The sequence below is a fragment of the Giraffa tippelskirchi genome, chromosome 7, assembly GCF_054371585.1.
Source record: "Giraffa tippelskirchi isolate mGirTip1 chromosome 7, T2T-mGirTip1v1.2.pri, whole genome shotgun sequence".
Lineage (NCBI taxonomy): Eukaryota > Metazoa > Chordata > Mammalia > Artiodactyla > Giraffidae > Giraffa > Giraffa tippelskirchi.
The window spans coordinates 91,056,438-91,073,167 of record NC_137281.1 but is presented as its reverse complement, the minus strand read 5'-3'; the positions used below and the strand labels follow the sequence as shown (position 1 = coordinate 91,073,167).

Below are 16,730 nucleotides of genomic sequence, written 5' to 3'. Positions count from 1 at the left end.
ATGTATTAGGGTTCCAATTGTTCTACATCCTTGTTGACCCTTGGAGTTGTCTGTCTATTGGATTATAGCCATCCCAGTGGGTGTGATGTGGTTTCTTATTGTGAATTTGATTTGAGTTTCCTCTTGATACTAATCATGTTCAGCATCTTTTTACCTACTTATTGGCCATTTGTATATCTTTTATGGAAACCTTTATTTAGATTACTTGCCCATTTTTAATTGAGTTGTCTTTTGATTCTAGAATTTTCTAAATTCTTGTATTCTGGATACAAGTCCCTAATCAGATACATGATTTATAATCGACTTCTACCATTCTGTGTATTGTCTTTTCCCTTTCTCCCGGTTCTCAATTATGCTGAACTTTTTGTTTGCTTATCTTGGGTTTTTTTACTGTGAAAGTGTGAAAGTCTCTCAGTCATGTCCAGCTCTTTTGCAATCCCGTGGACTGTCATCCGGTAATGGTCTTCTGTCCATGGCATTCTTCAGGCAAGAATACTGTAGCCCTGCAGGCTCCTCTGTCCAGGCAAGAATACTGGAACTGGTAGCCATTCCTTTCTCCAGGGGATCTTCCCAACCTCATAATCGAACCTGGGTCTCCTGCATTGCAGCCAGATTCTTTAGTGTCTGAGCCACCATGGAAGCATCTTTTATTGTGAGTTCTCTTTTAAAATCTTTCTACCAGAGTAAGTATAGCCTGTCTGAAAATTAAGAGGAAACCTTAACTAACATTGGATTTGGGAAGGCCTGTAAACGGAGCTCTCGTGCCCTACCATTTATCCTCAGTTACCCCAAACAGAAAGTAATCAGGCACTAGCCTCAATGGGAATAGATGTATATAGTTCTCCCAAAAAGGAAGGGCAATCACTCTACTTTCCCAGCAGGAGGAAACAATACTTTCTTCTTGTCCAGCAACAAGTTCAAGCCAAAGGAAAATGCCTAAGCTCAGACTTCACCTGAACTTTTACTTTCTTTCAATGAATTTTCTTCTTTTTACTTACATATGACTTCCTGTCCTTATCCCACTCTCCTTATTACCATGTGTATCTCATAGTATCTTTCTGGCAGATGAGACCTGCTACCTGACATGAATTGTTTAATAAGCTAATTAGATTTGCAAATTTACTCGGTTGCATTTTGTATTTTAACAGGTGTTTCAAACCACGGTTTTTTCAGTGACCTCTTATGTTTTCTTCTACCAAATACCCAAGCCTATCACTTTGAAGTTCCAAGTTAAAAGAAAATTCTCACCTTGATGTTTCAGGACATACAAAGAATTTGATGACAAGCCAAACCCTTGTTAGGGAAGCACTTATTTTCATCTCCACTAAAACTCAAGTTTGAGAGACATTTTTTTTTTCTTGATGTCTGCTTCTGCTGGGCAAGCTTTCTCCTGATTTTCTCTTTTTTTTTCCAGACTCTGAGCTCTCATTCAAGTGAAGTCTGAGCCATCCCTGTTCAGGCTCAAAGTCTAGTCCACAGTGCTCTCCCAAATTCAGTTTTACTAGCAGGCTCTAGGCAGTGGTATTCTATAGATGTTCTCAAAGTAGGCAATGGTTCCATACTGGTGTATTTTCCTGGAATGCCATTCAAAATTCAAACTAGAATTCAGGTGTGATTTTTTTTTTATTTCTTTTTTAAATCATTAATTTAAAAAATATTTTAAATAATTTTGACAATTCTATATGTTTTGTCAACCTAGGGACTGAAGAGCTCGAGTGAGTTATACTGATAGAAACAAAAATCTTACATAATATTTTATCAAATGACATATAATTCCATCTACCACTGAACGTATACTTTAGCTTGCAATTAGTTAGGATTCCTTTAATATCAGGTGTGCTATATTGTAGGACTGAGATATTTTTGTTTACTATCTAGAAATAGAGTTGAATATAATTCTTATGGCAAATATTCTTAAATTATGATATATAACATAAAATCAAACAGTGTACTTCTTTTTTATTGACGTTTGAAAGTCAACCCTTCACACTTATGAGCATGTGGTTTCAAGGCTGCTCTTTGTAGTTCTATTGAAATTATCCTTCCATTATTTCTTTTTCCTTTCTGGTATCTTATATTCACTCTGTCATCTTATATTAACTATACTATCAAATTTATTTATTTTTATTCTCTATCTCATTGGTCCAAGAGGTTGAAATTAAATTTTTGCCTTTGCTGTTAGCATTCTTTTAATCATGATTTATTCAGGGTACCACATTTATGGTAGTATAAGTTAGTGACAATCATTAACAATCTATATTAAAATAATCTCTAATAGTACCACTACATATTTTTGTATTTATCTCTTCACTAATAAATAAATATTGACTATATCATAAAGTATTTAATGACATTATGTGTCTATTTTGCTGCAGATAACTAATTATCATTATGTGTTATAACACCATTAACTGTGAGTTTAAAGTATTTTGTCATTAATTTTTTCTGCACCAGTTATGATTCTAAAATAAAAGAGTAAAACCATGTATTATATATAATCTATTCAAATTATGTTAGCCTTATATTTGAAAGCTGGATTACTTATACCATTCTAAAATCTAAAAATTCTATGTGGAGCTAAAATTTTGGAACTGTAACTTTCTCATGGCCACTTGCATTTTCTGATTTCTCAAGGTGTAAATAATAGGATTCAATAGGGGTGTGATAACAGTGTAAAATACAGCAAGGACTTTATTGCTGGCAAAACTCTTGAAAGGCCAGGCATAGATAAAAATACATGGCCCAAAGAACATACTGACCACAGTGATGTGGGCCGACAGTGTGGACAGAGCTTTGGAGAGGCCTCCAGATGATCTTCGTTGCACAGTGGCCAGGATGACAGCATAGGAGACAAGCAGGAGGAGGAAACAGATAAGTGACAACAGTCCACTGTCAGCAATGACAAATAATTCCAGGGTGTATGTTTCCACACATGCCAGCTTAATCACAAGGGGAAGGTCACAAAATATATTGTCTATGACGCGGGGGCCACAGAAAGGCAGGTTTACCGTTAATACCATCTGACTCATGGTGTGTATAAAACCCATTGTCCATGAAAGTATAACAAACCCATTCAGCAACCTGTGGTTCATGATTTTCCTGTAGTGAAGAGGTTTACATACGGCCACATATCTGTCAAAAGCCATGGCTATCAGAAGAGTCATCTCAGCACCTCCAAACAAGTGCATAAAGAACATCTGAGCCATGCATCCCCATATAGAGATGATCTTGTGTTCAGTGAACAAGTCTCTGATCATCTTGGGTGTGGTGACCGTGGAGAGACACATGTCCAAAAAGGAGAGGTTTCCAAGGAGGAAGTACATGGGAGAATGAAGGGTGGGACTGCATGTCACTGTGACCATAATGAGAATGTTTCCCAACACAGTAGCCCCATAGATCAAGGAGAATGTCACGAAGAAGACAATCTGAAGTTCCCATCCTGCAGAGAATCCTTGTAAAATAAACTCAGTCACTACAGATCCATTTTTCAGATCCATTTACTCAACTCAGAAAGATTCCAGATGTTCTTTATATACAAAGAGAATTTTTTTAAAAAGCCACAGTTAGCACTGACATGGGTTCACAAAGAGTCAACATGACTTATCAAATGAACTTCAACAAAAACACCAACATTTTTTAAATTTCTATTTGATGAATAACAATTGGTGATATGAGAATAAAGAGTCTTAAATCTCAGATCTTTTGGAACTGTTTTCTCAAATCCTTTTATCATCATTGTTCACAGTGAAGAATTTGTGTGTTGTGTGCAAATGGTATGTCATGGTTTAGAAGTAAATAGTGAAATGATTCAATCCTAATGTATACATATTGCTTTGGTTGTAATATATCACACTAAATCTTCTTTGCTGAGCTTTTTAGTTGTCATTCTTAGGGTGTAGAATGATCAAAATTAATTATAATTAAGTGATCACTATGTGATAAGCTGTGCTGTATTTCAAATATGTTAACAAGCTTTACTGTTATGAGCATAACAATCCCATTATTATAATTATCCTAATTTTGTATTAAAGGAAACTTGGCATTGATATTTTAAATGACTTACTCACACCACTATCTGAGCTTGTAGCAAAACACCATATTCCTTCCAAACATAAAGGAATGTACATTTATGGTCAAGTTATTAAATAGTGATTGAATTAATATGTTACATTCATATGAACATAACAGATATGATTCAATGAGTATTTGGAATCCCTCTATGTAATTAACTGCATTTTTTTTCTTATACAAAAGGAATCAGAACCCGGTATCTCAGGAGTTTGCCATCTAGAGATTAATTATCAATCAAAAATTAGCAATGAGACATGTAAGAAAATATTTAATTTAGCAGATGATTTGTGAAAAATGTTGTAAGATTTTTTAAAAATGGCAACCAATTCCAAGTGTCACTTTTAAAACACAGCTTCAAGCTTGTTTGTTTTTATCCTCAAACCATTTTAAAAAGTAAAAAAAAAAAAAGTACTCATGGTCAGTGAATAAAAAGGACAAGGCTTAAAGACTGAAGATTAATAAGAAGAAAAGAATCGATAACAGTGAGTAGAAAGAGTGGTATATTTGGAAAAGTGACTGAATTAAGTTTTAAAGATGCTTAGGAAGTGTTTGTTTTCTTTTCTCCAATGACCTGTAAATCTCTCCTTGTTTTCAGTTCTGCTGGGTCTCTTGTCAAAATATCTTATCATCGTTATCCAACCTTAATTATCTCAATTGTTATCTATCTCCAATATTTTTAAGAAATAGTCAGCATCTACAAACTAGGGTAAATAAAAGTGAAAAATGATGTAGTTCCTGTAGGTCAACCTCCAGGAGTGTACAGAGTGGATACTAAATGGTGTACTGTGGACCTGGAGGAGCATGCAGAGGACAGTCTCCACACTATGCCTTCTGTAATGATTGTGTTACATGACTATCATGAGAATGACCAGAAATAGTGCTGTTGAGACTTTTGTGATGGAAATTGCAATAACTGCATGCACTTTGGGGAAGTGACATGGCTTGATAACTGTTAGAAAGAATGAATATGCCAGCTATAATTTGGGAACCAATACCTTGAATTTTATTTCCCACAATAAAGTAAAAACAGAAAAACTAGCAAATGAAATTAATTTAGTTAAACATAATTGATTAAGAAAGATTTATTTTGGCCTTTTATTTCAGAGGGAAAGCTGGAATTTATTGTGTTGATGCTTTTCCCAGCATTTCTCTCTCTTATTCCTCTCTTTCATTTTTAAGCAAGCTTTCTCAAAATATTTTTGGTTCTGCACTTAGTATACCTGCTTCTATATTATGAAGGTAAAAAGACTATACAAATGAAAAGAAATAAATTATCATATAGTTTAGACAAAAATCTTATCAATGAAGAAAATTGTCTTCCTCTTAAATAATTGCACATTTTGTTTTAGTTACCTTTACTCAATTTATGATGCACTTTGCAGGAATTTGAAGACAAAATCACAGTATGTTAGAGTTAGGATGGAACTTTGTAATCATTTGTTCTCTTTAGTAAGTGAAAAATCAAGACCCCCATAATTAATTAAATTTTCCTAAGTCTTAGAGGTAGGACCACCCCAAGGAAATGTAGTGATTATTAGGTGAGATGGTGTATGTATAAGCTCATGGCTGGACACAGCATGGGCACAGAGAGGGCATATGTTGAATCTGAGTCACTCATATAAATCTTATATAATCCTAAGACTTTTCCATATGAATCTCTATTAGGAAAGGAAGGAGTCAAGACTTGTTTTAGTAAATTTTTGAAAATAAGTATTTCTACTCTTGCTCATGTGTATATAAGACATAAATTACTTAATATAACAAAAGAAGAAGGAGGTAGCAGAGGATGAGATGGTTAGATAGCATCACCAAATCAATGGACATGAATCTGAGCAAACTTCAGGAGCTAGTGAAGGACAGGGGAGCCCTGTGTGCTGAAGTCCACAGGGTCTCAAAGAGTCAGACGCAACTTAGTAGCTGAACAATAAGCACTATAACCATAACTAACTCAAATAAATATTTTCTCCCATTTTCATTACAGATATTTGAATAAACTAAGCATAATTTCTATCTTGACTAATTTCACCTTTTTCTAAAACTATACATATTTATCTTAAAATACAGATGAAACTGAAAAATATGCTTAATAAAAGAAGCTGGACACAAAAGACGATATGCTTTGTAACTTCACTTATATTAAATGTCTAGAAAAAGCAAATCTATAAAAAAAGAATACATATTAGTAGCCTTTCAGCTGGGAATCGATTGGAGATGGGCGTGAGTTTTCTTTTTGCAGTGGTGAAAATGATTTAAAATAAGATTGTGTAAAATAAGATTGTGGTGATCCTTGCACAGCTATGTGAATAGAACAATAATTAAAATGTGTATTAAATGGGTGATTTTATATTATGTGATTATATTCAATAAAACTGTTATGCATTTTTGATTTTATTATTAAATTAAAATTATCTTTAATATTTTAATTTAGTGTTTTTAAATAGGTTTTTGTAGTACTGTCCAGCTACTTGTCCTCAAATTTATTTCACCAAGAGACAATTATTGTCACATTGCGATCCAATATAATCTAGCTTGAAACTTTTATTAAAGTCTCCTATTTGAATTTATGGTTTTGAATGACATCTATTTGGAAGCTTGCTCTCCTCTGTTTTGTTAAATAGTTTTCTTGATATTATTACTATTTTGAATACTCATAATGAGATCCCTGAAGTATTCACTTTTTCCTTCATTCTCCTGAATATGAACATCCTGTAAGGGCTTCTTTGTCTTCATTCTTTAAAATGCTCTATGTATATATGGTATAACCATAAGTTTCAAACAGTGATTTTCTAAGTATCTAGTTCTAAATACCTAAATATTTAGTTCATTAATTCTCCCTTGCCAGCTTCTATTCCACTGTAATTATGATATTCTTATTTATATGCCCTGGGTATACCTGAAATTAATTAAAAGAAATCTATCCCTCTACTGCAAAAAATAATATGAGTTTCTAGCTTTTCCACTATTTTCAATGATAGTATTAATTATCTGGATGCTCAGAATTTTATGTTTCTTAATTTTATTCATCATTCTTAATCACTTACCATATACCACCAAATTTATTTGCAATATCATTTTGAGAGCATGTACCTTTTAAATTTTCATGGAAATTGTTGATTATAGTCCATTGTAAAATAAGTATGTAATTCCATGTCTTGAAAACCATAGTATTTTCCTTCCAGTCAACACAGAATTAATTAAAATACCATCTTCAGTATACTAAATTTGTAATGAATTAATCGTCTATAATGTTTTCACTTACTTGCTATAAAGGCGCATTATGAGAAACAATGTGTTCAAGACGTTATTTGAAATTAGAAATCTAATTTTCACTCTCTGTGATTCCCTTCATGTGGTTCTGGATACTGTTTTCTGCATCTTTTGTAAAGACGTGAACCACTTTGGAGGCAGATTTTTTTGGAGTGCTGGGAATCCAGATTTCAGTGGGAGTAGTTAAAACATTGGGGCTGCTGTGATAGCATGACCAGGAGAGATGTTCACTCTTAATTTCTGGTCCTATAATATGCTTTGCTTTCCTTGAGAACTGAAATGATTAAAATAGTCATGAGAGTATTGGTTAAGTGCAGACAGCTTTGATTTAATGGACACTTCCTTTTCCTCACATTATTCCCAAGCTACATTCTTACCTTCCTTCTAACAATTTTGTGGTATTATTTCAGATGAATAATCTCTAAACTTTTCTGACCATTACATCTTTAACATAAAAATTGATCTATACACGTTACATGCTTACTCCTAAAAGTGCATGTTATGTGCACATTAATATATTTAGGAAATAAAAAATTCTAAAGATATACTGAGAATAATTCACATTAAATTACTTCAAACTTGATATTATACATTAATGTTACAACTAAGTGTTTTATGGTCATTAAAATACCAATATTTTTAAAAATTTATTTACTTTGCTATGAGAGTTTCAGAGAATATTTGTATGGCAAACTATGTTTTCATTGTCATTGCCCTTTTTAGTATAAAATCTTACAGTAAATTCTTCTTTTATAAGAGTTTGCTTTTATGCAGTTCATCATATAGATCATCCTAATGTACTTTGGACAGCAGGCTTCAAAGTCTGTTTCAATAACTTGCCAACAATGTCATGAGTAACTTTCAAATTGGTTGACATATCTGTATCTTATCTGCAAGTTCTTATTTAATTCCAGTCAAATTCACTATTCAACCAAGGTCTTAACGTAGATTTTTGTCATAGATTAGCTTATATTATGAGTATTATTGATGAGAATTTTTATGTACAAGTGTTAAAATCTTTCAACTATTATATAAGGTAAAACTCCTCCCAAGACATAATTTATTCTATCACTTAATTTGCAGATAATTAGAAATAGTTTCTGTGTGCTTTTCAATAGCATTTGCTGATAAGGAATGTATTTTATTTATTGCCATACTGCTCATCTTAGTCATTTTTATAGAATGGCAGAAAATACAAGTAATTTTTCTGTGGAATGTGGCTTTTGTTCTTTTGATATTAGAAACGGAAACACTTTTTACTACATTTAGTTAAAATTTAAAGCCTTCCATTGGTTATCATTGACTATTAATATTGCAAATAAAATTGTAGAGGTTTATTTTATGTTTTATATATTTAGTTTTTAGTGTTTTACTAATTTTGATGACTAGCTAATTCATCAAGGTACAATATATATTGTCACATTCATTGTTAATAAAGATGGAAGTAAATCCATATTGTGAAATAATTTTTCTTAAAATATTTTGGCCAGTTTACTGTCAGTTCTGTATCTCATTGTTCTTTTATTAATACTTTGTGATTTAGCTAAGAAAAAGCTCATATTGTAGGTGTAATTATAAATTCTGTCATTTTATAATTGTTTACATGAATTTTAAAAGCAAGAATGATTTCAATCCAAGATTTATTCACAGAAACATTTTTAAAGCCCTAATGAAGTTGTGGAGGATGAATTGAGCTAAAATATGATAATATAATCTTTAAGTATTCCCTCACCTTTACTTTAGCACACCTAAGCTATTATACAGAGAGATAGCTGTTTATTGAATAACAATTTGTTTAAAGCAAATGACCTTGAAGAGAACTGCTTTTGATCCCCCTCTGTCTTTGGTTAACTCACATTTTCTCCAGAAACTTTAAATGCCATATAGCATGACCAGGCAACACACAGATTAATTGAGTACCTAAAATAATCTGTGTAGTAAATAATAACAAAACTTACTTATCATTTAATATTAAAAGACATAAATAGATGCTCTCATTTTTTGTACCTAATTAAATGATTACAATTAGCTTAAAATGCATACACCCTCCTTAAAACAATGGGTTTGAATAACATTTTAAAATAGCTGCTTAATTCAGGCTTCTCTTTTGTTTCAACTATGAAGTCTGACCCAATAAAATATTCCTCCAGATTCCTCATTACTTACATAGTATCCTTTATTCTTGATTAAATATGCACCCTAAGTTACTGGTCAGGGTAAAATTCTGTGATTCTCGATGCATGCCTTCTCTCTTCTCAAATGTTTAATATTCTCATTCTATCTTTATTTAAACCGCCAAGGAATAACAGTTGTCTTAGCCTAAAGATTTATACAAATTAAGACATTCACCCTCTTTTCTCCAAGTGGAAAGACAAAATTCTATAGGTTACTATGTCTATCTCAGTGTGGTGTTGGTATTTCCTCTAATTTAGTCATAATCCCACATGAATATTCCATATCCTAGAGACAAAATTCTACAGTTAACCTCCAACAACTCCTTGATAATGAACAACAAAAAAATTGAAATTTGTCAACAAATACTATGCATACACAATGACCATAAATATTTTAGGAAGAAAACAGTCTTAGTTTCTATAATTATCATTCTACTAATGTTAAACTATTGTAATATTTATTTATGGCTATCTTCTTTTACTCCCAATTGCATTCTTCTTTTGTCTTCATCCAAGATCTCCAATGATGGTGATTCTTTACTCGGTGGAGTGAATCAAATTCTAACTTGTACTAGGTTGTGTAATTTTCATACCTTTACTACTTGATATGCAAATACTGTGAGGCACCACAGAGAATCATATGGGTTTCAAACATGATCTTTCCTACCCTGCTGTGTAACAGTAGTACTAGTACACCTTGCTCAATGGGTCAATCTTCTTAGCTGTTTTAATAAACTCTTTTTATTGAATCAGAGGCATAAGGAAACAGAAGTTGTTGGTTTCTTTTACTTTCAGATCAATGGAAAATCATTTTAACCTTTTGTTGGGAAGATTTAATTATTGGGAACTATGACATGTAAAGGAGAGGACAGGAAACAAAAATGTATGAATACTAATTAAAATTTAGATAAAAATATTTTTAGTTATAAAAGCATAGATTTTGCAGTTACATGTAGGATCTGATTCTAGGTCTAGTACTTAACAATTTCTGTGACAAGTTTGTTAAATTTTATAATGTGTAGTTTTTTGGTGATAAATATAAATAATATTCTCTATTTTCATTGTGTGAGGTTAAGAGAAAATGCATGCAAAGTGCCTCGGACATGGTTAAAACTCAACAAACAGTATTTTAAAATCTAAGAATTTAGAGAAAAATTTAAAATTACAACATAAATGAATGATAATATATTGGAATGATTTGCACTTGGATGTACAATTCAGAATGCTTTATTGTATATATGGTTGTGTAGGGAAAAGTAATAATTTCCCAAAATATGACTTATGTTTGGTGTAAAATCTTATACCTGTGTCTCTGGATGATGATTACAATGATGATGCCTTTGATGATTGTAATATTTAAGTTAAAAGGCTGATCTGGAACTCACATACTTGGTCTTCATTTTTATTATTGCTTTTTTCATGTCTTTATTCCTAAATGAGTAAATGATTGGATTTAAAAGGGGAGTAAAAATTGTATAAAACACAGAGAAGATCTTACCTATGAAAACATGGCTGAATGGCCATACTTAGATAAAGAGGCAAGGTCCAAAGAATAGTACCACCACAGTGATGTGGGCTGAAAGAGTGGACATGGCCTTGGAATATCGACTGGAGTAGTGATGATGGATAGTTATCAGGATGATGCTATAGGAAATGAACAGAAATATGAAACAGAACAAAGAAAGTAGTCCACTAAATGCGATGACTAATAGGTCTAAGACGTAGGTGTCAGTGCAGGCAAGTTTGATCACCTGAGGCAGGTCACAAAAAAAACTATCCACAACATTGGGGCCACAGAATGGTAAAGTCACTATAAAAACCATTTGGCTAACAGAGTGCACCAACCCAGTAGTCCAGGAAAAAAGTGCAAGTCTGATGCAAATATGGTGGCTCATAATATTTTTGTAATGAAGGGGTTTGCATATGGAAATTAATCTATCAATTGCCATGGCTACCAGCAACATCATCTCACTTCCACCTAAAAGGTGAAGGAGAAAAATCTGGGCCATGCATCCTTCATAAGAAATGGCCTTATTTTCACTAATTAAGTCACCAATCATTTTAGGAGTAGCAAAGGAAACCAGAGACATATCAATAAAGGACAGGTTGACCAGTAGGAAGTACATTGGAGACTGTAATCGAGGGTCCAATTTCACTACTAAGATAATAATGAAGTTACTTAATAAAATGGCTATGTAAATAATGGAAAAAAAGAAAAAAAAGAAAATCTGTAACTCATAAAACTCTATGAGTCCCAGCAAAACAAATTCAGCCACTATAGAGTGATTTTGTTTTTCCATTTGTTTCACTGTTGGCATATGTTACCTAAAACAAAATAAAAATAGAAAGTCTGTTAGTTAAATTTGAAAGATAAGTGCATAGTCACTTATCTTTTTTTCCTAAAATTCACTGAAATGCTTAAAAAGGATAAAAAAGAATCAACACTAAATCCAGTTTTTTGAAAGAGATAGACATAATTTCTTAACAAAAATTATGAGGAATATCTGCCATAAACCAAGATGTTTGAAGAAAATTGAAACTATCAATTTTGGGCTAACTCATATTTGGGCTAATCTTAAGAAAAGTGATTATCTCAGGTGATGAGAGAATATGCAAGCGCCTTGCCACCTTTTTTAGATTTTGAGAAATAGATTTCTTCATTCTCCATAGACAAAAATATAAGGTCTACCATCTTGAACTCTAATAATAGTAAGGGTCATGTAAGTGAAAGAAAAGCCAAATGGTTTTCTAATTATAAGCAGGATCAAGAGAAATGAAATTGAGTAACTGGAATACAGAGCATTAACAATCTAGAACTCGTTCTGTATTTGCTGCTGAAAGTCAGATGAACAGAGATAATAAACATTATGAGTCTTTGAGACAAATGAATCTATGGTTGGCAAATTGAGATAGCTTCTCATCTTATTTTTTTCTGAGATGGAAGAAGTGTCCAAATATTTGAGTCTTCTCCCACAGGCCCTGATTTCCTTTGGGCCTATGAATTTAGTAGATTGGGAAGTACAGTGCAGAGATAGCCTAAATGGATGCTTGCTGCTGTCTTGTAGATCCCTGATAAACAAAAGGAAATCTGTTTATCAGGGAACACATCCATGTTGCTCTGGATGTGTAAAGCAGACCTTTGTAGAATGACATCCATTTACACATGAATAATGCTAGCCAGAATTTTTGAAACAAAATAACAAGGAAGATATACCAGGTATCTAAGAAGAGATAGTAACACAACACATTGTTTTTTAAGAGATCTGAAAAAAAAACATGGAAGAGTTTCTAGCTGAGCAAAGAAAAACATTTTTAAATATTTTAAGAATCCAGAAAAGTAAAAAGTACTATAATGAGGATCTTAATCCTGTTTTCAGCATTTTTATCATTTTGCTTCAAACTTTTTAAATAAAATAAAAAATACTGGCAGAGGTAAAGTTCACTTATCATCTTACTAGTTTGTGTGTGACATGAAAATGAATAAGTGATATCCTGTCATAACAACATTCTGCAAATGATTTTATTTTTACTGACAAACTGATATTCTAAAATTGTACAATATACTTGTACATATCTATTTACATGGAAAAACTTTTTCAAGATTACATTACCAGAAGCACAATTACTAGTCATTTTCAACTAATCAAATAATGCAAAATTCTCAATAAAGATTTATATAAATACTACTTTGCACAAATATTGGTATTTTTTTAGCTCTCATTCTAACCACCTGATTTTATTGTAGGAATGCAAAAATGGTTCAATACTAAAAATCACTTTATATAATTAACAAAATTAAAGAGTTAGGCAAGTAGCATAATTTACAAGTGACAACAAAATAAGCATCTAATAAATATTAGATTCATGAATTGTAAAATATGCCGATTATCTTTAAGTTCATATATATGTTCATGTACTCCCAATCTGAATCCAAGTAGGAGTTTTTGGAAAATTGACATATTAATTCTAAAATGTATATTGAATTACAAAAGATCAAGATGAGCCAAGGCTGTTTTGAAGAACTAAGCTAGACGATTTATACTACCAAGACCTACCTGTAAAGCCATATAAGACAGTTTGATTTTGGCTCAAGGATATAAAAATAAACCAAAGAAATCAATGAAATATCAGAAATGACAGCAACAGATAACATAGTAAAGCACATTTGTGGAAAAACAAATATAACCGTTTACTGATGAGCCAGTATGTAATAAGTAGCTGGTGCTGGTGGCTCTGTTTTGGGAAAGAGGCCCTTACTAATGTCAGAATTCCACAACATCAATAAATGCCAGTAGTTGGCTTAATCATATTCTCCTAAAAATTTGGCTTCAAAATTAATATTGCTTAACTTTAAAGATTTGATATTTTAATCTTTTCTTCTAGTTTGTTCTCAGGTTTGCCTGATTATAAAGTAGACCAGGCAGTGGGTGAGATAACTTTCCTAGGACACATTATAAGTCTACATGCAGCAATAACCCAGCTTCCCCATGAGATGATGAGAAAAGAAGGAACTTTGCTAAATTTTTACTTATAAGTTTTTCCACTAAATCATACTTTTCACATGTGACTCTGCCATGCGACATAGTGGTGTTTGTCTTCATGCACTACTTATCCCACAAATTACAGATTTCAGAGAGTAAGGACCCAGAGCGGGAAGAATGAGATGGCAAAATGAAACAAAAATACAGTTGACCCTTGAATAACAAGGGTTTGAACTGTGCATATGCAGATTTTTTTCCAATAATAAATACTACAGTATTATATAATTGGTTAGTTCCACTGTGTTGGAGGGTTGGTGCCCCTAATCTCCCCATGTGTTCAAGTTAGTAGCTCAATCATGTCCGACTGCGATCCCATGGACTATATATAGCTCACCAGGCTCCTCTGTCCACGAAATTCTCCAGGCAAGAGTACTGGAGTGGGTTGCCATTTCCTTCTCCAGGATGTGTTCAGAGTCAATTGTATTGTCCACACCTAGACACAAACACATAGGTAAATGAGATATTATAGAGAGAGGTTTTGGGATCAGTAAGGGAAATAGTAAATGATAATGGGGCAACTACTTAGCAATCAGGAATGGCAAGATTAAACCTCTAATTTCACTTCTCTTTTGAAAATAAATCTCAGAAGTGTAAAAGATTTAGATTTGTAAAAATACAGCTATGAAAACAGTAAAAGCAAACATAAGTACCTATTTTAACCCATTAAAAATTGCTTATTAAAAATGTTTTAGATATGATGCCAGAACTAAACTCTATGAAGATATAGACTAGTAGATTTGGCGTTACTAAATGTAAAAAATAAAAAAGTGACCATAAAAAAAGAGATGAGAATATACTTTCAACAAATGAAACTAAGAACTGTTATCTTTGATTAGTAAGAAAAGATTAAAGAAACAGTGGAAAAGTGGGAAAACCATATGGATTAGCAATTCACAGAAGTAGAACTTCAAATATCTTTAAACAAAGCCTCCTCAACTTTACTGATAATTAAGGAAATGCAAGTTATAGCAAAATATGTAATTTTACTTATCACATTTAAAAATAAATTTAATTTTGACAGAATGTGAGATAGAGTTTAAGAATTCTCTTTTTGATATTGGCCCTATATATATTTTGGGAGGGGGAGTTGGCACTATATCTTAGATTTAATGGTTTTACGACAGTTTAATGGAGAACCTCCACTTATGGGATTTATAGGCTAAGTGTTCAAAGAAACATAATCGCATGCTCTTTGTATCATTGTCTTTAATAACGAAAAATTGAGAAGCTCCTCAAAATCCCACTATTAGTGGAATGATTTTAAAATGGAAATGTATATGTGCTGATCTGGAAAAATATATGACATATTAAATTTGTAAATGTTGTATTTTAAATTGTTGCAGTATTTTAATGAAATATTTCATACAAATTTCAGAGAACTATTAATTCACTAAACTACCAAGACTGCTTACCTCTGGCATATTAACATATAAACTTTAATAAAGATTCTAAGTTTTATAAGTTCAAATTCTGTAAAATTTAATAAAATTGAATTAGAGTCTAGTCCTGGATAAATGCTCTCAAAAATGTAGCTGGCATTTAGCTACCAAAACCTTTGAATCAGAGTCATTTATTTTACACACAGCTATAAGGGAATATTTAAAAATATCCATAAGTAACCTGAAACTTGTGATATTAACTTGCTGTGCCAGTTTATCACTACTGCTTAAAGCATTTAGAGTTGCAGTGGCACTGAAACCTAAGTTGGTAATTATGGATTTGGCAATCAATCATACATAGCCAGAACTGGAAACATATTCTAAGTTGTATATCAATTTTGACAAAAAAACTTTAAGAAAATCAGGACGATATCTCTCTCCCCTTACCCTTCAGCCTTTCCAAAGTGTCCTCTGTGAATAATGAGAAAAATTCTTAAATTGAAGGACAATGAAATCTGATATTAAAATGTATTACAAAGCAGAGTAATAAAATGATATTTTAGTTTCATAACAATAGATGGAGTAATGAAGTGATTGTAAGAAACCTGAGAGTTTAAAAATAGTCATCGATTAAAAATATGTTCTTAAGGATAAATTTACAGTTATTTGAGAATAAATATGGCTGGTTAGCTACATATCTTAAAGAAAAATAAATTCAAATATTTTAAATATTTCAGCAATAATTTCAATGATAAAATACTGACATGAACATATAAGTGAATATATATACTCTTTTGTATTAATATTGGGTAAGATCAAGATAAACCTATAAGTAAATATATTCATTTTGTTATGTTATAGTATTGAATTAGGATCATGTAAAAGGCAAAAATAAAGGTCAATAGATTTTATTCAGTGAGGATGAGTAAACTCTCTATTATCTCAAAAACAATAAAAATTGTAAGGGAACCCTCTTACACTGTTGGTGGGAATGCAAACTAGTACAGCCACTATGGAGAACAGTGTGGAGATTCCTTAAAAAACTGGGAATGGAACTGCCATATGACCCAGCAATCCCACTGCTGGGCATATACACCGAGGAAACCAGAATTGAAAGAGACGCGTGTACCCCAATGTTCATCGCAGCACTGTTTACAATAGCCAGGACATGGAAGCAACCTAGATGTCCATCAGCAGACGAATGGATAAGGAAGCTGTGGTACATATACACAATGGAATATTACTCAGCCATTAAAAAAAATACATTTGAATCGGTTCTACTGAGATGGATGAAACTG

General features: G+C 32.3%; 3 protein-coding genes across 3 annotated transcripts in view; 1 reads left to right on the top strand and 2 right to left on the bottom strand.

Annotated features, from left to right (window-relative positions):
- The window catches only part of LOC145512684 (olfactory receptor 11H6-like), a 364,468-nt gene that overhangs the window by 71,088 nt on the left and 276,650 nt on the right, over positions 1-16,730 (top strand). The gene's annotated exons all lie outside the window — the stretch shown is intronic.
- Positions 2,568-5,103, bottom strand: LOC145512704 (olfactory receptor 4L1-like). The gene has a single exon (XM_081506996.1). It carries the CDS (start codon positions 3,495-3,497, stop codon positions 2,568-2,570), a length of 930 nt encoding a protein of 309 aa, XP_081363122.1. The 5' UTR covers positions 3,498-5,103.
- Positions 10,874-16,384, bottom strand: LOC145512807 (olfactory receptor 4K13-like). The gene is given in 1 exon segment (XM_081507255.1): positions 10,874-16,384. A coding segment is annotated over 1 exon segment (957 nt). The 5' UTR covers positions 11,831-16,384.

What these genes read in the sequence shown, in the direction of transcription:
- LOC145512704 (XM_081506996.1), bottom strand. Translation starts at nt 3,497, where the DNA reads ATGGATCTGAAAAATGGATCTGTAGTGACTGAGTTTATTTTACAAGGA.